General features: G+C 40.4%; 1 protein-coding gene across 3 annotated transcripts in view; it reads right to left on the reverse strand.

The window, feature by feature from the left end:
- Positions 1 to 237: 237 nt before the first annotated feature.
- The window catches only part of PREP (prolyl endopeptidase), a 164,489-nt gene continuing 137,764 nt past the window's right edge, over positions 238 to 26,962 (reverse strand). For 2 of the 3 annotated variants that reach the window (XM_077812877.1, XM_077812876.1), the window contains exons 11-15: positions 20,066 to 20,202; positions 13,045 to 13,139; positions 10,365 to 10,496; positions 5,901 to 6,057; positions 238 to 984 (exon numbers count right to left, since the gene is read on the reverse strand). In XM_077812877.1, coding sequence (XP_077669003.1) covers positions 690 to 984; positions 5,901 to 6,057; positions 10,365 to 10,496; positions 13,045 to 13,139; positions 20,066 to 20,202 — 816 coding nt within the window. In that variant the 3' untranslated portion in view covers positions 238 to 689. The remainder of the gene's footprint in view (positions 985 to 5,900; positions 6,058 to 10,364; positions 10,497 to 13,044; positions 13,140 to 20,065; positions 20,203 to 26,962) is intronic. The other variant, XM_077812878.1, reaches the window with a different exon arrangement.

Genomic DNA, 26,962 nt, shown 5'->3' on the forward strand with positions numbered 1-26,962 from the left:
TCTGTGCAACTTGAAAAGAACACAGTAAAATCTTAGAGATGATCTAAATTCTGCAGGTTGAGTTTCTATTACATGGGGAAATAAATTACCTGATACTAAGCTGGTGAAGTATTGGACATCTGCAAGAAACTGATGAAGTTAAGCAACAGAAGTATGATGGACTGTAATACATTGTTATGAATAACGTGAAGTGTAAGCTTTTTAACAGCAATATTTGACTTCAAATGACCCAGCGTATTTGTACTTCAGCATTTTAATTGAAAAGATTTTGTAATACCCATAACATTCTTAAATAACTGATATTATGCTCCAAGTGTTTGTACTGGAACAGTACTTACATTTAATTCCAGGTGAACCGGATATGTTTATAGGTGCAAAACACATTAACATTATTTTATATGAAATAAGCTCAACTACCACCAACTCGGGAATCTAAATCTTCACAACAGCATTGCTAGCAATTCAGCTATCTATTCAAAGGTGCTATCTAAAACATGTTCCTAGTAGAAAAGAAACCCAAGTAAATATTAAAAAGAAGGAAGCTTAAAAGACCAAAACTCCACAGCAGATGGGATCAATAAAATATTAAACTGCAGTTCTTAAATGTAAGTACTACACCAAGTGGTCGGTTGTTTTCACGTAGTGTAAAAGCCCTTGATTTCTAATTGAGACAGTAATGTGTATTCTACCTATTCAATCCAATCAAGATTTAGGCATCGTGCTATAAAGGCAAACATATCAGACACTTCTTCTATAACTTTAGCTGTTGGCTTTCCTGCTCCGTGCCCAGCCTTGGTATCAACATGAATGAAAAGTGGGTTCGTTTGTTTATGGCTTCGGCCCACCACATACTGCAGAGTAGCAATGAATTTCAGCGAGTGCAGAGGGACCACTCGATCATCATGGTCTGCCGTGAGAAGTAACATCGAGGGATACTGGATTCCATCCTCTTCTGGTAGTTTGACATTATGAAGTGGAGAGTACCTGAAAAGAGGACACAAGGCCATTTAACGTTCAAGCCATCAGAGTGGTGCCTGACAGCACTCAGAAAGTCAGTCCCCCATTTGTATAAAATCAATTTTATGTGATGTAGGTAGTGATTCTCTATCACTTGTGTGCTATTAAAGTCGAACAATGGCCACTTATCTCTCTATTTGAATATTCTGGCTCTCAGCCCTGTAGGAGCCCTTAGTAAACTCCTTCCATTTTGGAAGTAAATATGCAAACATTTTAGACAGACATCAGACTTATCAGCAACTGCAATAGTACTCATATGAAACAGGGAAACCTAACAGGCTGGAGCGTCCACTCCACATCCATTCCAGGTGCTGTGCTGCTGGGAATCAGCCAAGTGCTGTGCAGAAGCAGCTGACCTGTCCATAGGGATGGCTCTTGGCCTTTATGGAGCCAGAAATGGTTGTCTCCAGGAGCCATGGGGTTAGGAGGTTGGGCCCCTCCAATCTTTGGACCCCTTCTCAGCCCCCATTTGCCTTCAGGGGACACTGCAGGAAATGGAGAGGAAGTTTTCCTGCCTCTTTGACCAACCCCTTCGTGGGTGATCCTCTGAATGAGGGATAGTCTGGCTTCCAATAATTTGTTTCACTCCCACTGGGCACCATATATCCCTAAACACTAACATACCATGAACTCTCTCAAGACTCCTCTTATATTAGAAATTAACGTTACAGCAATACTAAAACACAGGGGATTATAATATAAGAACAGCCATACTGGATCAGACCAATGGTCCACCTAGCTCAGTATCCTGTCTGCAGACAGTGGCTGGTGCCAGAGGCTTCAGAGGGAGTAAACAGAAAGGGCACTTTACTGAGTGATCCCTGTCATCCAGTCACAGCTTCTAGCAGTCAGATGTTTAGGGAGAGACAGAGCATTGGGTTGTGTCCCTGACCGTCTTGGCTAATAGCCATCGATGGACCTATTCTCCATGAACTTATCTAGTTCTTTTATACTTTTGGCCTTCACAACATTCCATGACAATGAGTTTCACTGGTTGACTGCACACTGTGTGAAGAAGTACTTTCTTATGTTTGTTTTAAACCTGCTGCCTACTAATTTCATTGGGTGACCTCCTCTGTGTTATGCAAAGGGCTAGATAACACTTCCTTATTTACTTTCTCCGCACCAGTCATGATTCTATAGACCTCTATCATCTCTTTTCCAAACTGAACAGTCCCAGTCTTTTTAATTTCTCCTCATAGGAAAGCTGTTCCATACCCGTAATAATTTTTGTTGCCCTTCTCAATTCAAATATATCTTTTTTGAGACAAGGCAACCAGAACTGCATTCTGTATTCAAGGTGTGCACATATCAGGGATTTATATAGTGGCATTACGATATTTTATGTCTTATTAACTATCCCTTTCCTAATGGTTCCTAACATTGTTAGCTGATTAGACAAAGGGAACCACTCATTGCTCTGGATATAATATGATGGTACAGTAACTTACACTAGTTTGTCAGTCTAAAAAAAGACTAACTTTTCACATTAACATCAGATAAAACGGTTTCTAAAACACCTGTTTTGATTTTGAGAGGCCTACAATGGACATATATACAACAGACTATACAGGAACCTTCTTATTATGTGTATTTTCCCCCCACACACAGAGCAAATTTAAGATTCTCCTTTTCATTCTCTATGTTCCAAATTTCATCATATCTGAATTCATTCATATATAAACAAGTTTTATTACACACAAATGTTTGTATCATATCTACAGTAGATACATTTTGTGGGAAAAATCCTCTGACAAAATTCAAAATATGAACTTGACACAATTAACAAATTTTATTGTGCACTGTAATACTGTAAAAATACCTTGCAATCAATATCACCACATGAAAGTTTATACTGTCTTGATAAAATGGCAATCAAGAGGCAAATGATTTACAATAGGCCTAATAGATCATAAGGTATTTTCATTTTGCATTAATTTTCTTTTGAACTCTATGATATTTTAAATAAATGCTTTAGCTCACAAATGAGAGTTAGATTATCTATTCAGTTACATCTAATGGGGCTATTTTAGTATCTAGACACTACATCTAATGGGGCTATTATTTTAGTATCTAATATCTAGATTTAGTATTAAATCTTACATAGTAGTTTAATACTTGTGAGAAATCCTCATTCTTAGTCTTCACTGTTAAAGAAATGAAAATTCAGCATTAGTAGAGCAAGTGTTACAGAAGTACTTTTTAAATGAGGTTACATATTGTAACAGGCTCTTTATTATCCATTATCAATTTGCAGCACATTAAAAAAAAACAGGTCTGTGAAAATACGAATCTTTTTAGGCTTCTGAACAAGAAGTTAAACCTGAATTAATTTCCTTTTGTGCCCCACTCCCAATCAATTTATACAAATAAACCCTATCTACATTCAAAATATAACTTAGAAAAGCAATCCGCTCTCCCATATAATTAAAAACGCTATTTGTTTAGCTGTGGGGCTGAGTGCTCTGTTCTGACAGCCTACCGGAAAATGTAGTGATTACTTAAAAAGCCAATCCTGCATGGTATGTAACTTTTGAAAATATGGCCCATTGGCTTTACAGAATTTTTCCAAAAAGCAGAAAGGTACAAATCTACTATTTATAAAAGTGACTTAAAAGTTAATTTTGAACTTTCAGCGTCCACTGTGTTTATCAACTTCCTGGACACCACTATCGGTTTCAGCAATGGATTATATACAGATGATTATATGCAAGAAACTCATGGATACCCACACAGATCTCGCAAGCACCCTGGACACACCAAGAAAGCTGTTATCTACAGCCAGGCACTCAGATACCAGAATTTGCTCTGAAGAGAAAGTCCAGGCTACATACCTTAACACCACCTTCACTAAATAAAGGACACTCCACCAGAGAAGTAGATCATGTCAGGGAACGGGCCACCCAAATACCCCAGGAGAACCTGCTTCAATATAGAAACCGCCCCCCCACCCCGTCCCACTGATTGCACACCCCTATCTGTCACCTACCACCCTACACTAGAACCCATATGGGGTTACATCAAACAATTACAACCCACATTTGATGGGGACCAAATACTGAAAGAAGTCTTTCCCAAATCCCCTCTTCTGATCTTCAAACAACACCCTAACCTCACCCAGCTCATCATCAGACCAGGACACAGCTCCCCAAAGACCAGGACACAGCCACTCAAAGCGGCACCGGACCCTGCCAGAACAACAGATACAAAACCTACAGACATACTCCACTGCTATGATCATCAACATCCCCCACAACACACCTTTCAAGATCCCTGGGTCATACACACGCCTATCACAATATGTGGTGTACCTCATCCAGTGCACGAAAAGCATAAACAACAACTATGTGGGTAAAACCAGACGATCGCTAAGCTCTGGAATGAACTCACACAGAAAAAAAGACAAACATCCTGTCACTCATGGGTGAACACTTTTCACAAAGCGATCATTCCATATCAGACCTCTAAGTCCCCGTCCTCAAAGGAAATCTGCACAACACCCTCAAAAAGTCAAACATGGGAACTTAGGGTATGCCCCTAGATGAGAATAAAAAACCCACGGCTAGCATGGGTCAGCCCACTTGGGCTCACAGTGCATGGGCTCCGGAGTTGAAAAACTGCCGTGTAGACATTTGGGCTTGGGCAGAAACCCAAGCTCTAGGATCCTGAGAGGGTGGCGGGTCCCAGAGTTCAGGCTCCAGCCCAAGCCCGAACATCTACACAGAGATTTTTAGCCCTGCAGCCTGAGCCCGAGCCAGCTGACCCAGGCCAGCCATGGCCAAGCCATAGGGCTTTTATCCCTGTGTGAACATATTCTTAGGGTAAGTCTACAATGCAATATAAGCCCAGGGTTCGTAGAACTTTAGATAGCAGACCTGGGTTTGTTAACCTAGGGCTTGAGCATCTATACTCATTTGAAATACCAGGTTAGAAACTGTTGAACCCTGGGTCCCAACCAGGGGCTGTAGTGTCTACACTGCAGTATGTGGGCCCAAGTCCAACCATCCATATCCCAGACTTTCTAGTGCTCTCCCAAAATGTGGCTGGCTCTAGCCTTTTGTTTGTGGTGCAGTGTGGGAAAACTTGATTGTCCAGAGGACACAGAAAGTCAGCCTGTGGGATTGTGGTATACTTCTGGCAGACTCTCAGAACACAGATCCAGTGGGGCTATATCTACATTGGAAAGCAGCAGAGTTTGAACCTCTGGTCTCAGTGTGACTTACACTCAGACTCTCCACCCCATGTGGTCCGGGGACCCTAGGTTCAAGGCCTGGGTTAGTGCAATTTGTACACAGGCAGAAGGGGGTGGGTGGGTGGGTAGGTTTCAGTGTGAGTTCAAATCCTGTGGACATACCTTCAAATTCATAACTTTGCTGGACACTAAAAATCATGGACTTAAAAGACAAAATGGTTTTACAGCTCGTTACCACACTTTGTTACACACCCTACTGCTTACTAACCCTCTGCGGTCCTACAACTAAGTGTGAACTGCCTACTTCATTTTAAGTGATCTCTAACAGTATGTGTGAACCCCTTATGCTTAACAGTCTGTTCCACCTTGTATTTAGTTTGGACACTTTGGATACCTTCCCCAGATCTGACGGAGAACTCTGTGAAACTTGAAAGCTTCTCCCTCCACCAACAGAAGTTGGCCAATAAAATGTATTACCTCACCTACTTTGTCTTTTTCATTTAATGGAGTCATTTTGATCCATACCATTACTTAGTTCACATGGGTGAGGGGGAAAATAATTTGTACAATACTTAGTTATTGATGACTGCCATTTAAAGCAGTGAGACTTGACTCAGTAATTACCAGTCAGCTACAGCATAATATAACATTCACACCAGTCGGTTCATTAAAAACACCAAAAGGCACTTACTTCAACAGCCATTTAAATTGTTCTTTATAGTCAGAGCAGCCATAATCAGTTGTCCAGGCATGACCAATGGTGTATTTGTGGAATTTAAGCATGTCCATTACTCCAACTTGAGCAATCACACAACCGAACAGGTCAGGGCGTTGATTAGCACAAGCAGCTTAAAAACAGCAAGACAATTCTATTAACACTGAAGTCTAAAGGAAAAATCAAGGGCAGTAATAAAAGGTACAGTCAACATAAATTTGGCTCAACATTAAATTTTGTAATGTTAGCTTTTGTAAAACTTAAGGATGGCAATTTTACACATTTTGGAAAAAATCCAGTTAAAACAATTGTTTTAAAAAATAAATAGCCCCATGCAGTGCTTGAAACACAAACACTGACTAAAAATGCCTAACATAACACCTATTGAAGTCAAAGGGAAGACTCCCAATAGCTTCAATGGGCTTTGGTTTAGGTGCAAATAAAGTCAAAGGGAAACTGATTTAACAAGCCTGTAAGTCACTTCACTAATTCTCATTGTCCAAGCAGAGGCAAATGAGCAGTGTAAACAAAGAACAGTATTTTTAAAACAGTCTAAGGGAGTTAGGTGCCCACATACTACTGCAATAGAGTCTGGCACCTGACTTTTGCTGCTCCTTCGTAAATTCCAGCCCAAGAGTGTCACAACTGACAAACACACTGGATTCAAACAAGAAACTCACTTTTAACAATCAATAGTGTTATCAGGAACATAAGTAAAGATATTCAGAGAATCATAAAAATGGAAGGGACCTCGAGAGGTCATCTAGTCCAGTCTCCTGCACTCAAGGCAGGACTAAGGATTATCTAGACAATCTCTGACAGGTTTTCTCCAACCTGCTCTTAAAAATCCCCAGTGATAGAGATTCCACAAACTCCACAGGGAGGTTGTGGTTTGTTGAATATTGGTTTGTTGAATTACAGCTTGGCACTCGCCAACGTTCTGATATCACTGTCAGGAAAAAGAAACGGACGAAGCACAAATCTGTATTTATTGCTCTCCATGGGTGAAATGGCACCATAAAGCTCTTTTATTGCTAAATGAACGTAGTAGTTCCTTCATTTTTCAGCTATATGCAAGCCAAAGAACTCTGATAAATAATCATTTCTGACTTAAGCCTGGTCAACGCTTACAATTTAGGCTGACATAGCTTTCATGCTCTGGTGTGTGAAAAATCCACATCCCTGACCACTGTAGCTATGCTGACCTAGCCCCTCATGGAGATGCAGCTAGGTGGATGGAAAAATGCTTCTATTGACCTAGCTACTGTCACTTGGGGAGGTGGCATTCCCACAGGAGTGGGAAAAACCCTTCCCTTACTTTAGGCTGCGCTTACATGACAGGGTTATGTTGGCACTGTAGCTATGATGTAATTGTCCCCATAGTCCAGACCTGGCCTCAGTTGTAATCACAGAGGGAGGACCTCATTTTTTTATAGAATGGAAGCATAAGGAAACAAAATGGAACCAATCTTCCTATTACTATAGGGCATTTTTAAAGAATAATGGCTGCCCCACTTTAAGGAGTGCATATGATTAATCACTAGAACTAAAGCACTCTGGTTTCTGACATTAGAGCTTTCTCTACAGGCTTTTCCCTCTCCACAGAATCTTAGAGTTTTTCGCTAACAAATTCCTGAATCTCAGATACAGAAGCCAAAGACCACAAAATCCCGTAACTGTTTATTAAAGCTAGTACAAGAGGTCAAATAGTACAGTACAGGGATCCTCTTTGTGTGAAGAGGCCTTTTTAGCCCACAGCTGTGCTGCTAACTAAGCCTTTGCCTCGCACTATCATTCCATCGTGCAGGACAAGGAAATCTTGTTTTGCAGTTGAATGAGCCAGAAACTATGGCTTTAGCCTATTCAGAGTCACCTCTTAGTAATTAAGACTAAAAGGGAATACAGTATTCTGGAGGAATGCCAACAATCTTTTCTTCAATGAATGCAAACTGAGGAAATATGGCATTGGGCCCTTGCGTCTGAGCTATTAGTAGCAAATGATAGCTGTTGTACAAGGACATGAATAGCTATTTTGAAATTCCTTGGGTAACGAGAGAAAAAATCCCATTCTGCTTTGAAGAAAGAGCACAGGTAAGAATTTCAAAATAAAGGAGCAATGAGAACATAGCAGTTGGATTCTGCTGAAGGAGAGGAAAAACCCTTCTTGTTCCTTGTGCATCAAAGAAATCAAACTGGAGAACTCTGATTACAGGCCTTAAACTATATTCAAAACAGAGCTTTAAAATGCTCATTAAAGTTCAGTCAGGCATAAAACAAAGTAATATTTTCATAAGCAGTTAAACCACCAAATTCAAATAAAAATCAGAAAAGGTGGATGGCCAGTTCAATGTTTAACTGAGCTCTCAATTAGGTGCTCAATGCTCTCAGTTAGGTGCTCAAATTTACAGTCCACCTGTAAAATGGACTTTTTTGTGCTTGAACTGCAGAGAGATCAATGCCCAATAGCTCTTTACCTTTCTATTTATGCTCTCATTTGCAATACACAATATCTTCTAGCAAAAAGAAAGTAAGCTGAAAGTAAAAGTCTAATTTTACTGATGCTGAAACCAAAACATTAATTCTGTAAAACATTTTTTTCTCTAAATCCTTGGGTGTTTTTATTTCAGTAGCCTTAGGCTGTCAAACTGCAACATGGTCCTCTCAAAGTTACCCCCATCCCCATCCCGCTATTCCTTTGTCATTGTATCCCCATTTGGGGTGGGGGTAAAAAACCTTTCCTCTTTGTTCCCTCTGCTACCTAGGATGAGAGCACACAAGAGAGTAAGGATTTATTTAGTGACAAAGTTGGCAGCTCTTAAAAATTTTCTTAGAATGTGAGAAATTTTTCTTTGAGATGGACTTTCTATATTTAAGATTAAATTGTTCTGAGTAAAGATGAGTTAGAGAATTACACATTAATAAGGTGTACTTATAAACGGTGTGTTAGATTTATATTGTTTCTGAGAATCAAAATTTTTCCATTATTTAGACTTAATTTTTCTTTTATGTATTATTGTCAGAGGTATTTGTTTCTTGTGATCATCTTTTCATCAACTGATTACAATGAATACAGGGCCAAATGTTGCAGTTACTCATCTGTGCACAAAGGCCATAAATGCAGCAGAATTGCCATGATTTTTGTGTGTGTGTATAACAGACCACAGAAAGGCAGAGTATGAAACTTTGAAGCCATTCTCTCCACGGACTTGGGTTTAGGGTAGAGGTGGGCAAATACGGCCTGCGGGACCCTCCTGCCCAGCCCCTGAGCTCCTGGCCCGGGAGGCTAGCCCCCAGTTCCTCCCCTGCAGCCTGAGCTCACTGCGCCGCCGGTGCAATGCTCTGGGCGGTAGGGCTGCGAGCTCCTGCAGCAGTGCAGCTGCAGAGCCACGGCCTGACCCAGTGCTCTGTGTTGCACGGTGGCATGGCTGGCTCCAGCTGGGTGGCACGGCTGCCTGTCCTGGTGCTTTGGGCGGCTCAGCTCCAGCACCGCCAGCCACCAGTGCTCCAGGCAGAGTGGTAAGGGAGCGGGTGGAGGGGGGGGAAGAGGTTGGATACAGGGCAGGGAGTTCAGGGTGGTGGCCGGGGGTATGGATAGGGGTTGGGGAACAGGGGGGTTGTATGGGGGCAGGGGTCCCGGGGGGGGCAGTCAGGATTGAGAGGACGGGTTGGATCGGGTGGCGGGGGGTCCGTGGGCGGTCAAGGGACATGGAACAGGGGGGTTGGATGGGGCAGGAGTCCGGGGGGGGGGGCGATGGGACGGTCAGGGGGCGAGAAGCGGGGGGACGGGGGCCAGATAAGGGGCGGGGGTTGGGCCACGCCTGGCTGTTTGGGGAGGCACAGCCTTACCTAACCAGCCCTCCATATAATTTCAGAAACCCGATGTGGCCCTCAGGCTAAAAAGTTTGCCCGCCCCTGGTTTAGGGGCTTGGCTAACTATGAGGATTTGGGGTAAACTATGCAGATCCAATGGTCAACTAACCCGTCTGTGGCTACTACCATGGAGACCTGTTAGCGAATCTGGATGAAGTTTCGTAAATTTATTTTTAATGAAAAATGTCATTAACAATTGGACTTAAAAAAATAAAAAGAATATTTGTTTGTGAACATCTCCCCCTGTTTCTCCACCAGTTTGTGCTCAGTTTGTGTCGCACATTCTGTGCAGGGCAGGTTCCAACAAACATGAAGAACATGCATTTGACTATGGGTAGCAATTGCCTGTGTGGCTTTAATGGTGGGCATTTTCCAAAGGCTACAGAATGCCAATGTCCCATGCCACCAGAGACTGAAGTGGAATTTAATTACTTTATCCGTATTAACACAGTGACATGCCACCAATTTTTATATCCAGGGGCTCTTATAAATTTTTCCCTCTGTTTAGCTTATGAAAAACGATCCACGTACTAACATCCACATAACAGTAAATATACAAATAGTTCTTACCCACTAAGAGACCCCCATTTGAACCTCCATTAGTAGTCAGCTTCTTTGGAGATGTGTATCCCTCTTTGATAAGATATTCCGCTGCACACTGGAAGTCAACAAAGCAATTTTGTTTGTTCGCTAAAATACCACCTACCACACAAGGAAAACAAAAAACAGTTAGTTCTATAAAATGCATTTGACAGCACCTATTCAGAAAGAGGTGTATGCAGAAATGCGTAGGATGAATTTCAGCTTCATGAACATTTTAATAATTGATGCAGCTGAGAAAGACAAATGAAAACGAAAAACTCTTCCAACACAGAAATTATAAGATGGTTCTGCCAATAACTCTAATGGTCTCAAAAATCTTGAATAATACATATCTATGCTGAGGATCGAACAGGTGATGCTCTTTACCAGCGAGATTCCAGCTAAAAGCTTTGCACTGCCAATTTTACACAAAATGACCACACATAGTTCCACTTGAGGTATGTCTTAATGGAACTTTAACAGAATTAAGCTCACTTATGACCTTTTAAGAAGATAAAACTTCAAACTTACTGCTGTAAAAAATAAGCTAACACTAACGTTTGCTGGACATCAGATACATAACTGGTAATTTACAGGGTTTTATTATTATTATTTGTTTTCAAATCTGATGATATACAGCTATGATAGAAATGTGACTTCAGAGCCAGATCTTAAATTGGCATTTCATTAAGATAGCTCAAATTTTGAAAAGCTACTGTTGTCTTATTAATCTATTATAGTGAAGCTACTGTAGTCTTTTTAGACAAAATTTTAACAAGGCTCATGTAAGGGGAAATAAATGTACAATTTTTAAAAAACTGGGGAAGAAAGAATTTTGTATGCAAGAGATATTCTAATTCTAATGTCAAAACCCATATGGGAGGCAGTCTTGCCCTGCAACCTTTTTATATAAAATAAAGATAATTAATTGCCAAGCTGTGATATTCACAGAAGGATTCAAAACTGACCAAAACACCAATTTACATTTCCCCATTTAAGAAGTTCATTTGATGAGAGACTATAAATGGCTCCTGATCAAAGATGGCATAAAGCTTTGTAAATGCATACCACCCCTATCTGACCTGGACGGTTCTGTCTTGGGTAATTAAACACTAATTAGGAATTGTACTTAGGTGGGAATTGAGAATTAAGTACTAATACCCTTATAGCAAAGGCTATGTTCCAATCTTGTAAAGGGATTCTTGTGGGCAGACTTTACACCTGTTCAGATCCCTTTGCAGAAATGTATAACTTCTTAAAATGTAAAACTTCTTAAAAATGCAGAATACATAATTCATCCAACACAAAGACCACACAAGAGGTGTCCTGGGAATGTTGGATATTTTTATATTAACTAATCCCCCAAACTGCAATGGTGGAGGAGAAATAGAAGTGAAGAGACATCCTGTGCTTTACTCAGAAAACTGAATAATTCTGGTCTGGTCTAAGATCAGGATCCTATCCATGAAGTTAAAGTTATGCAAAAAGACATCTGTATTAGCTGTCTCTGAAATTAACAAAGAACAGATATATACCTAATTGAGATAACAGACTTGAGCTGAAATTAAATTAAACAGGAAATAGGGAGACTAAAGAAGCATTTTCATAGCAAGATAAAATCTCATTAAAAACCGATGGCCAAATCCAAATTACGGAAGGATACTTTGTCTTTAGCAGTGACATTATGCATGCCTGAGCATATGCTATTTCTTTTTATGAAACTGTTACTTCTTTAAGTCAATTACAAGGAAATGTCCCGGACAGGTGTTACAGCAGAAAGAGATGAAAGAGCAATACTGAGCAAAATCACTTTACCGTAGGTTAACAATAGAAATAGTATGCAGAAATTGGTACAGACAGATACATTTGGAAAGCAGATTCGAGATAAATAGTAGCATTTATAAATATTGCATTGAATCCAGAAAGTTGATCTTGTTTTCTTAAAATGCTAATAATTTTCTTAGAAAACTTACACAATGTTTGTTGTAAAATAAAATTTTACACTATGTTGTAAAGTAATATTTTTAAGTGGGATGCAACAAGCAAAACAATCTAACTGCTAAGATCAAATAACATGAGGGAGCTACAGGTGTAATAAATAAATAAATTCTGACTTTCATAACTATCTGGGTAAACAAAAGATGAGAGAAGAAAGGCAGACAATTTTTGGGTATGTTCACTATGCACAGTTAATCTGGGCTCTTATCAGAGTTTTAGCCTCAAGCTTGCTCCCATCCATACAGAAAAGCCTGAGACCTAGGTCTGGAGGTGCTTTAAGCCCATGCTAGCTTATCCAGCTGGAGATGTGGGTTAGAACATGGGATCTCCAAGCTGCTCACTTTGTACTGAGGACAGGCTTATCACTCAAGTGCCTTCCCACATTCTCCCCTGAAGGGCAGGCGAGTTCTCCCACAACTTGACACAACTGACTAGAAAAGAATCCTAGAGCGTCCTTGCACAAAGAACCAAAGGATATGCCCCCAACGTGGGCAGGTCCACAAACTTTGAGGACACAGTGACACAAGAATGGCTTTGCTATAGGGGGACACACACCCAGGTGAGGCTAAACCCAGGTGCCAATGATGTGGGTTAACTGTGCAATGTAGACACGGGCTTTGTCAGTATCACTGCTAAAACCACCATTTGTTCTTGTACTCAGAACCTTTACCTTTGTGCCAGGTCTCTCCATATTCACCACCTCCTCTGATGTTAGCCACAGCTAGAACACCACCCAGATGCCTCACAAAAATAAGTCTTGATACACTGAAGGAGAAAAACAGAAAGCTAGTAGATTACTTTTGATTTCCTGCCCCCCAATGTCTCTCTCTTCTCCCCCCTCTCCCCGCAATGCTGTGTGTATGTTAGATGCAGGAGAGAGTCTGGCATAACGTATGTGACAACATAAAGGGTTAAATCCTCCCTCTGTGCCAAGCCCGAGTAGCCAGACTTGTCTCAGTAGTGTTCCATGGGGATACTACTGTAAGTCTATGTAAAGAAAGCAAAGCTACTCCAATCTTCCTCCTATAGCCCTCCTCAAGGGCAGTGGCCAGCAGATCTATGTAACCACAGATCCACTGGCGATGCCTCTGTTCCTTGACAGTCTCCCAACTCTTCAGTTTGGGGAGCTAGGCTCTGCAGCACTTATGCCCCCCATATAGACTCTCTAAACTCTTCCTCCACTGTGTCTAGAGCCATCTATTATTTCAGAAAAGCAACCTATTTGTTAACCAAAGAACAAGAGCAAAGATATTAAAGGCTAAAAGTGAAGGCCACCATTTGGTCTGGCTTTGTTTAGGAATTGTAGATATCTGAATAGGCGTTAAATTTGTATTTAATATTGCTTGCCTCTGACACTTACAAGGCTGTATTTGCAGAAGAGATCATGTTCTTACATCAAATGTTTGTACCAGTGGTTATACATTTGAGTTCTTGACAACACAAAACTATTTTATACTGAACAATGTAAGTAAACAAAAGAACATTAAAATCTAAATTTCAGTAGCTGACCTCGCTGGTATTTTCTGAGGTTGGATGAAAGCTAATATAATATAAACATATCTCAATATTAAATTACTAAGATATTAGTGTCATTAATATATTTTAAAAAGAGTTTGAATTAAAAGTCACTTCAATCATATTTGACAATCAAAAAGGAAGCAGGCCTCCCATCAATTGAGGCAAAAGCTTAATGTAGCCAGAGCTCTAGGTGGCAAACCAGGAGTACACCAAGGAGAATAGTAAAACATGGGAATTAACCCCAACCAGATTTCCCCCCCTAGGCAAGTCCATACCTACATGAATCAGTCTTAACAGCTCACATAAGAAAGAATTGGGTCTTTATGTCTTTAAGTCCTGATGCCACTTATGAGATTCATTCAAAAATATTTCTGAAAAGTCATTTCCCATGCATTTGCTGTCAAATGCTTCCTAAAGAAGCACAATTATTCTTGTGAACTCACCTACCAAGTTACTTTGTTAATTACAGAAAAGACTATAATGTTACAGTGTGTCCATAAGTCTGTAGTTACAAAAAGAAGCAGTATTTTCACAGCTCTAAAAACAATTAACACCTGCTGGTGACTTCTCTTGCACAGTACGTACAGGGGTAAACTTTGGGAGGGGGGGCGGGGTACCTTGTAGAAGGGGAATTGAGAAGAGGCTCCTGTAGTTTCATCATCCACCCAAAGGATAAATCCTCTACAATAGGCTTGTTATCTACAGCCATCAGCTCACCTAGGGCAATGTGAATTCTCTTTTTTGTTGCAAATCAATTTTCAAGGCTTAGGTCTCTGTGATGTCCTGGTCAGAGACTAGATTTATATTCCAGACATATACTGTGTACAGGGTCACAGTGCACTGTTTTGCCAAACTGTAGAGTGACTAATTTCTAGAGGTTGAGATAGTTCATGTGGAATAGCCTGACACTAGACTGATCCAAGAGATTGAAAAACCACAATCAATTTTGGTTTCAGAGTAACAGCCGTGTTAGTCTGTATTCGCAAAAAGAAAAGGAGTACTTGTGGCACCTTAGAGACTAACCAATTTATTTGAGCATGAGCTTTCGTGAGCTACAGCTCACTTCATCCGATGAGGCACCTTAGAGACTAACCAATTTATTTGAGCATGAGCTTTCGTGAGCTACAGCTCACTTCATCCGATGTAGCTCACGAAAGCTCATGCTCAAATAAATTGGTTAGTCTCTAAGGTGACACAAGTACTCCTTTTCTTTTAATCAATTTTTGGTGGATTATAGTCACAGAAAGAAGAACTCCTAGTTTTTATTGTATTTCTTCTCAGTCCTTGTATCCCAAACAAAATCAAAAGGGATGTCTTTATGTCCAAACCTGCTTGATTGGTCACTTAGCATTCAAAAGCAGCCTATCACAGGATATAGCTGATTGAGCATGGGATCACTAACTCAATATATGTTATTCACAGCTATTTAAAAAACTCAAACCAAAACAAACACCACCCTCTCCCCTGCCTCCCCCAAGCAATTTCTGAATACTTCACTATCAATGCCTTTTCTGTACAACTCAAATCCAAACTGAGAATTCATCCCATGACAAAAGTATACAAACACTGGAACTTTAACAGAGCAGTTATTGTGATTCAAATTTTCAAAAAGCATCTAAGTTATTCAGCATTAGCTTTTCTGTCAATTGCCCTTGGTATACAAAGGCTTAGGTCCTATTCACTTTCAGTGATACATAGGCTCCTAAGTTGCTTAGAAATTTTGAACATTTTACCACATGTGCATAGAACAACTTCACTGTAAGTGGATATTTATTAGGGGAAAGACTGTGCCTTTAGCCACAGCCTATAGGAGGGAGACTGTAAGGAATTCTGCGCCAGGGAGGCAAAATGTTTCCAAGAACTCTTGGATGCATAGACTCTGCATGTCTGAGATGATATTCTTTTGAGGGATGCAACTTACTCTCTCTCCTGTGCAGCGGGCCAATGTGTTGGGAGACAGGAAGAAAAAGCCATAGACTTGCCTTCTCCCTACTTCCTTTGGGGGGCTGTGCGCTGTAGAGATAGTAGGGCGGGAGCAGCTCCTGTGCTTCGCAGAACACAGTGCTATTTTGCTATTTTGCCTGACCCTTATGTGTGCTCTGAAAGGAGTCTTTATGCCCTTCCTCCACACTATGCTCTTGCTTAAGGGCCTGGCAGAATTTGGCCCTGTAACAGGAACACCAATTTAGATTTATGGCTTACTTCACAATCAACGTTTCAGTATACACTAGAAACTGGTTCTACTGTACCTACAAAGGCACATACAGAGCAACAGGGTAAAACATGGCACCTCCTTCAGGATGGTGTGCAGAATCTGAGGTATTACTGGTGGGTTTTCAATAATATTTTCACAGAAGCTTTGCCAAGCCCACACTGAATGCCACCAATTTACCACACCTTTTAACTGTGGTGTTGCTATACAGACTATGAAGGCTGTATAATTGATGACAATGCTACAGCATGTATTCTACTAGAGTTGGTTCTAAATCCAGCTGCTCAGTCCAGAGAGAGAGAGAGAAATAAAAAATGCATGCTTATATCCAAAAATAAAGTACTACTCTAACTGGGTTAATGACTTTGGTCTGCTATTACTTATTTGTATTTATTTCTGGATCTACTGACCTAAACTCTTTACATTTTAAGGAAACTACAACAGCATAGAGTGAGCAGTTACCATAGTAACAGATGCAGTTCCCTTTTTGGGTAGGACACATTTAAAAAAGATTGCTAATAACAAAATACAATGCCAACGTACACAATGTAGCTACTGCCCAAAGCACCAGGCCAAATAGCCAGGGCATCGCTCGACTAGGTAGCTTAATAAGGGTTTTCCTGGTTGAAAATGCAACGGGGCTAGGAGAGACCGAGTGGAAACTGTGTGTTGAAGGGAGCAAGCCTGCAAGAGTTGTGAGTGTGTGACTGAAGGGTAGCACAGAGACAGAGATTCTTGGGCATAGTTTGCTGGAGTGACCTGCTAACGTTTGTTTCTACTGCGGTCAGGAAAAAGGATATTCATGTACATTTTTTATTAACTAACAAGATTGCATCAAGAATATTTCTGAATCTCATTATAATTTCTCATTCAAAAAGAAACAAACCTACAAGGCTAGCTCCTCAGGCTTAAGAGGCAGTAATACAAAACACTAGCTGGGTGACATCTTACTTAACTGAACAAAGGGTAATGGAAAAAACAGAGTCCCCAGGAAGAAAAGAAGAAACTGGAATAACTTGGATTTGTGATAAGTTGCAGGAGCACTGAGATCAAACAAAAATCTGGAGTATTTATCTTCACAAAAATACCCCTTCTGTTTTAGACAAAAGGACTGTTATTCAGTGGAGACCAGAAATAATAATAATAAAAAAAGTAGAAAACTATGATGAATTTTTCATTAAATTTAGTTTTATTTCTGTATATATCTTAGGCAAGGGCTATGTAGTACTACAATCTCCAACGTATTTTGTGCATAGGAGCTGAGTTTTGTTTTACTGTTAAATCGTTGTAGTGTAATTTCACTCTCTCAACCCAGCCTGTTTGTGTGTCTCATCCACCTGTCGTGTCCTGACATACAGACTGTAAACTCTCCTTTGTTATTGTCTGGACAACCCCTACTATAACAGGCCTCTGGTCCTTGATTGATGTTCTTAAGCACCACCACAATGTAAATAATAATCAATCTTGTGAGGTCTTGTGAATCGGATTCTCTGTGAATAATTAAAATCATTATGATATGTTTATCAATTTACTCTATAGGAAACACATACTCTGCATCACAAGCTGAAGTCAGTGATATGTTTTTAGTGGAGGAGGAAGGAGATATTTGCAGGGTGATTCTCACCTAACACAATGACCTATTTATTTCCATCATTTATCAATAACTCTCTCCATATATAAAATCTGTAAGTGGCCTGGAACCTAAAACTGTTTTCTCTGTGACATGTAGTCACAGTTGTGGTCAGCAGAGGCACCTAAGGTGAATCTCCTCATTCAGTATGACAAAGTGAATGGCTGGCATTCTCCATGACCTTTGGAACTCACTTCCTCCCCAACTCTGTAACAACCAGATTTTTTTTTTAGTTTCCAGGGTGCACTTTATAAGGTCACTCCTTTCCTCCTTTGCCCATGAGGAGCTAGATATTGGGAAGGGTTGGTAGTAGTGATGTAAGGTTCTAGTGTGGGACTGTGTGTGGGTTAATTAATTTCTATTATATTAACATTGTTACTGGGTATTTTATTTGATCTGGGGGAATTGGTGGGTCTCTTTAATTAGTGTATTCTTAAAAGACTGTCAAAAATGCCTAGAGCATTAGGCAGGCATGCGTACTGTACACTGTGAGACTCTAAGTTAAATATATCCAGCATTTGGTTTTTATCTCCCCCACTCCACCTCCCTTCCCCAATATATACAGCACATCACATCCTACTAGAAACTAATAAATCACTGGTTGAACCTTCTTTACATAAATATTTTAAAAAACTATTTAGTGTATGTAATTCTGTTTTATACAAACCACCGGAAATTAAAAATGTAGCTTCTGGAAGACAGCTGAAAAGAGCATTCAGATAATCTCATGATACATCATAAGAGTACGGTCCATTATTACACAATGTATTTGATATGAAGGACCAGAAAACTGTAAATGCTATCTGACAATATATTGAGAATGAGGTTTGCAAAGGATTTCATGAGATTTGCAAACTTTAATGCAAGAATTATAGCAGGCAGCAAATTGCTGTAGCTCTTAATATTGCATGTAAATTTAACAGGACAGTTTAATAATAGATTATTTTTGTGACAAGATGCAAACCTACTGTCCGAAGAATCTTCCTTTATCCTGTACTTGCAATTTATTTATTTTTTCTATGCAATTGTGTCTAGCAGGCTTTGCTTTGTACTGAAAGCTGTAAAATAATCCCAGTGTCATATCTTGGCAAGCTTACAATAAGAGTTCACTTGCTGGTGAAATAAACATTGCTTCCCTTTTACAAGATTATTAATGGGTCAAGTAGGCTGCTGTTTGTGGCTCATGAACTATAGAATAGATTGGAAGTCCTGTTTTAAACTTACCACTTTTGATCTCTGATGCATTGATTTGCATGAAAAGAAACCCTCCTACATGTTTATTCTCTGTTCTCCACATGTTGATATTTTACCGAGCAGGAAAGATACGTTCTAAGGTCCCAGTTCAGCAAAGTACTTAAACACAATTTATTTTAAACCCATAAGCAATCCCACTGAGTGCAATGAGAAAACCACTCAGGAAGTGACTCCATACACCAATGGTTAGGGTGCTAGCCAGGCAATCAGGAGAATTGGGATTTGACTCCCTGCTCTGCCACAGACTTTCTGTGTGATCTCAAGCAAGTCACCTGTCTCCCTCTGCAAAATGGGAATAATAGTACTTCCCTGTCTCATAAGGGTGTGACAAAAACAAACATATTGAATATTGTGAGGTATGCTTAATAATATTGGGTTCCTAGCTGGGCCTCTTGCTCTCTCTCTTTTTTAAAATAAGACAGTTCATGCTAGGCTGATATTTTCTTTATTATATCAATATTAATTCATTTATAACAGATTCAAGTGAACAGCATTTCCTGCATATTTTTAAAGATTCCAGAAATTAGCTAACGTCTCAGCTAAAAATAGTGTACCAGAATTGTTTAAGGAAGCTATAGACAGTATCCGTGAAGGAAAATTTGTACCAGTAGCTTGTGCTGGCAGTTCTTGCCTTCCTACACATATTGCCGTATTTTATTAAAAGCTAGTTTGTACTTTTATTATGTTACAGTGATCATCTTTTATTTTTTGAATGATAAGGAATATTCCCACTGACAAGCTTCTGGGACCATGTGCATCCACTTATGGACTTAGCACTAGGAAAAGCTTTTTCAGTAGCTGGTACATCATTAGTTTAAAGGAAGTGAAGAGCTGCAAATGTTTTTAAGGAAAACACAGACTGCACACATCCTGTAATTTCTCTCTCCCTCTCCCCCTCCCCCTGGATGATGAGACAATTGGTCCTGTTTACAAAGGCACAAAAAACTCCCATAGAATTGCCATACTGAATCAGACCCAAAGTTCATCTAGCCCAGAAACCTGTCTTTAAAAGTGGCCAGCACCAGATACTTTAGAGGAAGATGCTGGAACAGTAGCTGTCAAAAATGTCCGTCTTACCTGTAGCTTGGAGTAATAGATATGTTGAAACCCCCATAACCATACAAGAAAGCAGGATGAGAACCATCCAATTTAATTCCCTTCTTGTGGACAATAAACATTGGGATCTTGGTACCATCTTTGCTGGGGTAGAAAACCTAGGACAACACAGAGGAAAGAGATTTGAAATACTGTTAGTGCTGGGAACTATTTGAGAACTCACAAGTCACAAGTAGTTATTTCTACACTTATTTTATACGGATACAAGCCTGGGAACTGTCGAACTGTAGCCTTTTCCCTGTATTTAATAGTTTATTACTGAAAAAATAGAGAAAGGCCATTGCTATCATCATCCACAATGGCTTCTCCCTAACTTCACTGACAGTTTTAAAAAATATGTACTAAAATAAGACCAAACACCTTATTATGATTCTGCTACCTTTACTCACTCCGAATAGTACTTACTCAAAAGACTAATGGTCACTGAAAACTTTATGAAAGGAATATGATAAGCTACACAGACAAACAGGAAAGACAGTAATAAGAAAGATAAATTACCATTTAAGATAAAATATATATTTTTAAAATACTAGAACTAGACATTCACACAAGAAGGAAAGCAGGGTAACTGAGAGGTAGGAGAAGGAAGCTTGTGACAAATACCGTTGACCAGTGTCATTGACATCGATGAATTTAATGCTTCAGCAATTCCCCAAAAGATTGAATAGGCAATTAGAGCTATCAGAAGCTGACAAATAATTCTTTTAAGAATTATATCTCAAAATTCCAGAGACTGTTGCTGCACTAGCAGCAGGAGAAACTGATAAGCTTATGGTAAAGATTTAGGGATAGCCCATTAAGGACTAGGTTAGGTCTAGATAACTGGAGGCTTCATGAACCATATGAGTATTTAAACAAGGATCATAAAATAAAATAAAAATGCAGCCCTGTATGGGCGTGACCCTGATTACTGAAGTCAACTGGAGTTTGGGACCTAAAAGCACAATTTTAACCGTTAGAGACAGACTGCAGCATTTTAAAAATCCATGGTAACATATCTAGGAATATTTATGTTTGAAAAACATCATGTTTTATTTATTTTTATTGTGGATATTATTGGGTTGGCCCACGGTTGTTCCATCATTAGTCACAACAGCATTATTACATTTGTATTAACATCATTTTTCACCAATTAGAAGAAGAGTCACTTTCACATCATATTTTAGGCAAAAAAGAGTGATCTTTGACCAGTCTAAGAGTTTCTTTATAGTAATGCTAAACTTTTACAGTAATGAAATCACTGAGATGGAAAGAGACTACTGAACATTTTTTAAATGTACAATCTAGTAAGGGACACACACACACACCAACATACATCTGGATTTCAGACAAAGCATTTACACTTGCCCTTAGAACTGACTGACCTTGCAAGGTTAAAAAAAATAATAGGAAACTATTATAACAAATTCAAATTGGTTTGGGAATACAAACCAGAGAGGGTTATTAAAGAATCACAAATGTCAAGACTGTGGTGCGTGAAAGGGCTGAAGTGGTGAAATAGGTGGGATGTGACAAAATGGCCAGCATGCAACCCATTGTTTGCTTTGTACTGTACATACCTAACTATGAATAATAGGATGATGCTGTATAGTCTGGTGGGAAAGAACTCGGCAGAAAATACAGAATAGAGGAACAAAACAAATCTAAAGTAATTTGACTAGGTAAGGCTAATGGACTGAAAAATGGCTTATGCTATTCAGTGGAGTAAGAAAGAACAGGAGGATATTAAATAACCGTGGATGTTACAATCTCACAAAATTTTAATACAGAAGACAAACCATGAAGAATTCTTAAGATTTATGAATAATGTACTGAAAACAAGGACAAGACATTTGGCAGAAATATAAAAATATAAATAGAAATAGCAATCTACATCCAGAAATGAAAGCCTCATCTCTAAAGGGCTTCTCTTCACTTACAGTAGTGCAGCAGAACCGCTGAGCACTTAGTGAAGACGTTACCTGTGCTGACAGGAGCTTGTCCCATTGGCACTCCACCTCCCCAAGAGGCAGTAGCTTTGTTGACGGGAGAAGCCCTCCTTTGACATAGCAAAGTTTATGCCGATGGTTAGATCAGATTTTCCACATCCCTGAGTGACACAGTTATACCGACAAAGTTTGTACTGTAGAACAGAGCTACGAAAGCTCCTGGGACTACTACACAGGGTCCAGGACTGAAGCCAGGTGCCCAGGAGTCAGTTTATCCAATCCTGTCTGGCTTATTTTCTTCCGCGGGGGTGGGGGTGGTTTGAGAGTGGGAGAAAGAGGAGCTGAGTCAGTGCTGCCTGAACTGTGCAGAGGGGTGGAACTGTATTCTGCTCACAGAGTCAGCCAAGCTCTCCAACAAGACACTCAAGGGCTTGAAGCAGGAGACACAGACCCTTCCTTTTGCCCCTGGGTTTTCTCAGCCTAATTCTCTCCCTTAAGCCTGCAGGGGCACCAGCTGCTGCAAACCCCTCAAAAGGGGAAGCACAGCTGAGGGGACAATCACCCCTAAAATCCATGCAGTCCTGGGACAGAGCTGGGGATCAGACAAAATTACAAAGCTGAGCTGTTACTCAGATATCTTAAATTGTTTGGAATTTCCTTCAGTAAAGCTCTGCAGCAGGGAGGCCTTGCTAAGCCGCCAGTGGTTGTGGAGGCAGAAAAATCCTGGAGGGAAATTTAGGAAATGGGGTATTTCGCTGCTATCATTGACTGTCCTGTCTGAATCTTCCCCCAAGCTGCAAACAGGCTAAAAGTACCATTGTAATGGATTTTTGGACAAGGATTTTGTGGCTACAATGATCCTGCTAAATCTGGGGGTAAAGCTGGAGGTATCTCATCCTTAAACTGATGGTGCTGATTCAACTCACAAGAGCACAGATATTCCAAGGCAGTGGCTTTGTATTAAGCCATTCACTTCAGTGTGAATGAGTATTACAACACATACCATATGGTTGCACACTATTCTGAAATCCACCAAATAGCTTAGCTCATTTTATGTTGTTAGTGGCAAGCAGAGCCCTGTGTTTTTTGCAAATGTGAAATAACATGAAATAAAACAAAAAAACAATGCTTAAAACAACATATGATGAAAAACTCACTCTGGAGCAGCAGCAGCTCCTGCCCCTAGATCCCTGCTCTGGGCATAGAATCTCAGGGTTGGAAGGAACCTCAGGAGGTCATCTAGTCCAACCCCCTGCTCAAAGCAGGACCAATCCCCAACTAAATCTTCCCAGCCACGGCTTTGTCAAGCCTGACCTTAAAAACCTCTAAGGAAGGAGATTCCACCACCTCCCTAGGTAACACATTCCAGTGCGTCACCACTCTCCTAGTGAAAAAGTTTTTCCTAATATCCAACCTAAACATCCCCCACTGCAACTTGAGACCATTACATCTTGTTCTGTCATCTGCCACCGAGAATAGTCTGATTCGTTCTCTTTGGGACCCCCTTTCAGGTAGTTGAAAGCAGCTATCAAATCCCCCCCTCATTCTTCTCTTCTGCAGACTAAACAATCCCAGTTCCCTCAGCCTCTCCTCATAAGTCATGTGCTCCAGTCCCCTAATCATTTTAGTTGCCCTCCACTGGGCTCTCTCCAATTTGTACACATCCTTTCTGTGTGTGTGGGGGGGGGGGACCTGGGGGGGGCGGGTGGGCAAAAGTGGACACAGTACTCCAGATGAGGCCTCACCAATGCCAAATAGAGGAGAATGATCACTTCCCTTTATCTGCTGGCAATGCTCCTACTTCTACAGCCCAAAATGCCATTAGCCTTTTTGGCAACAAGGTCACACTGTTGACTCATATCCAGCTTCTTGTCCACTTGTCCACTCTAGGTCCTTTTCTGCAGAACTGCTGCCTAGCCACTGGGTCCTAGTCTGTAGCAGTGCATGGGATTCTTCCATCCTAAGTGTACGACTTTGCACTTCTCCTTGTTGAACCTCATCAGATTTCTTTTGGCCCAATCCTCTCATTTGTCTACGTCCCTCTGTATCCTATCCCTACCCTCCAGCAGATCTACCTCTCCTCCCAGTTTAGTGTCATCTGCAAACTTTGCTGAGGGTGCAATCTACGCCATCCTCCAGATCATTAATGAAGATATTGAACAAAACCGGCCCCAGGACTGAGCTTTGGGGCACTCTGCTTGATACCGGCTGCCAACTAGACATGGAGCCATTGATCATTACCCCTTGAGCCCGACGATTTAGCCAGCTTTCTATCCACCTTATAGTCCATTCATCCAGCTCATACTTTAACTTACTGGCAAGGAATAACACATCCACTGCTTTCCCCTCATCCACAGAGCCAGTTATCTCATCACAGAAGGCAGTTAGGTTAGTCAGGCATGACTTGCCCTTGGTGAATCCATGCTGATTGTTCCCGATCACTTTTCTCTCCTCTAAGTGCTGAAAAATTGATTCCTTGAGGGCCTGCTCCATGATTTTTCCAGGAGCTGAGGCTGACTGGTCTGTAGTTCCCAGGATCCTCCTTCTTCCCTTTTTTAAAGATGGGATTACAGTGTGGCTCAGGTCTGGCCTGGCCACCCCTCTGTCATGATGATGGGAGGGCAGCCGCTCCAAATCTGAGCGAGTGTCATTGTGACCTGACACATTGGGCTGCAGTGCCGCTCAGGACCTGCCCCCTCCCATTGGAGGTGTGTGTGGGGGGGTGTTGGATAAAATGATATAACAAGAAATTCAGAAAAAATAAAATGCAAAATTATAAAAAAAATAAAAATAATTTTATGGCTCTCTAGTAGTAAGTTGTACCCATCCCTTCCCTCCAGCTCCCCTAGCTAAGGGATTCAAAGGTTCTAAGTTGCTGTGTATCATATTCATTATGAGCTTTCCCAGCTGCTGCAAACTGGCTTTGAGCATACCTTTGTATCAGTTTGGCTGACTTACCTTTCAGATGTCAACTGTCTCCACAGACTAAGGAATAAGATCAAGCCCTCCACTATAACCTTGTGCTATTCATTACTGCCAAGTTCTGTGCAGCTTCACCTGTGACATTTTATGAAAATCACTTAATGCTGCCCATCAGCTCATGAGGGAAACTCAAGGATCTGCTCACTCAGCAGATGCCATACCTGCCCCATGTGATGTGGCAGAAAGGCAGAACAGCTGGCAAACGCTTGCTGCCTTCCCACAGTTCAGCCACATACACGGGCATTCTGCTGACATGTGGGAATGCATGCCTGAGCAAACAAATGTGGGAATGTCGTGCAAAATTGGTCATATTTGGCAGTCTTGGCTATTGTACTTCCCACCAGGGTAGAAGCTGACCATTGAGTGCCATCCTTGACTTCGGAATTTTCTGACCAAAAAAACCCCCAAAAACCAAAAACAGGTTAAACTTATTGGAAAAATGTTCATGAGAAGTTGGATGAGTCAGGACATTGGTAATGGGAGACAGAACCTCTTAAGCTTTTGATGGCAGCTTCAAATCAAGTCTCAGCTTGGTAGAGATCAAATGTTACTACCATCCAATTGCTGCTCAGTAGACTATATCACGGGTTCTCAGTTTTTCACAGTATATACCAAATCTTAACAGATTTTCTTGAGGACCACTTCCCTTTCAATTGCACAGACTATCTCCCCTTCCATTTCTGATTGGATATTACAGTAGCAACTACACACATTACTAACTTGTAAAAGTAATATCAGGTAAGTATTTAATGTATTTCAGCTGTCTTTTTTTTAAATTTAGCAGCTGGAAACAAAGAGTACCAATACCAGAGAACCAGCTGGCTCTCTGCAGACCACCCATAAGAGCTCTGACGTACAAGCTGAAAATCACTGATCTTTATGAACTGAGTCTAATGATGTCTGTTCCCAAGCAGACAAGTGTCCATATCACAAAAACTACCTTTCTGAGAATGCCAAAGGATGGTATGAACCTGAAAGCTGAACTTCATGCACTCTCTCTCACTCCTATGGTTTGTCTACACACTAACATAATTAAAACCCAGCTATGTTGTTTTAGTGTAATGCCTTTTGCTATTTCAGTGCAAGTCTGCCTGTGGACACTCTTACTTAGCATTAAGCCTGTCCTATTTTGATTTAAATAAAAACCAAATTTAGCCAAATTGATATAAGACATTCTTAATTCAAAACAAGAGCATTCACACAAAGACTTGCACCAAAACAACAAAAAGCGTAACCTAAAACCAGTTATTTTGGTGTATTTTAGTTCCCAGAAGTGCCCCACTAGATTAGATTTGAGACATGTTGGTGTGGCAGTTTGCACTGTTTCTACCTATGCTGTATTTTTTCTATTGATAAATAGAAGATTTAAATCACCAGGAATGCAATCAGGTTTGTTCTAACAAGCATGTAGTGTTTCTAAAAGGATTTTTAATTTCCATTTTATTGGTGATGATGCTTGTAATTAATCCACATTTCTAAAATTTAAACAAATTTGGTTTAAAAATCCTTCTTAGGAGTGCATCTCCAGTTAGCAGCTGTCCTAAACCTTTCAGCTAGTGACAATTTAACTTAAGAAGTTATTCTGCATGGCTGAGCTTTTTAGCATAATTATTTACAGCTTCTATTCTAATTAAAACAAAAAAGAAACAAAAGCAGAATGACATTTGTTACACGGCTTCCTCTTTTCACTCTTTCTGCTTTCAAAGGAAAGTGAGACACCCTCATGTCTATGACACCACACTGAACACTAAACAGGAGTTATTTTTACAGCTTTCTGATGAGCCCCAACAGAAATATGATCCTTTCCAACACATGGTATTTAGTAAGTATCTTTATCACAAGCACTAGCTGCAAAGTGAAATACAAAGCCTTCATGGCATCTCACTTAAAAAAAACCCGACAATTTTTGTTTCATCAGGGCTAAGCAAATACAAGTAATTTCACAAAT

This window comes from Eretmochelys imbricata, chromosome 3 (genome assembly GCF_965152235.1).
Source record: "Eretmochelys imbricata isolate rEreImb1 chromosome 3, rEreImb1.hap1, whole genome shotgun sequence".
NCBI lineage: Eukaryota > Metazoa > Chordata > Testudines > Cheloniidae > Eretmochelys > Eretmochelys imbricata.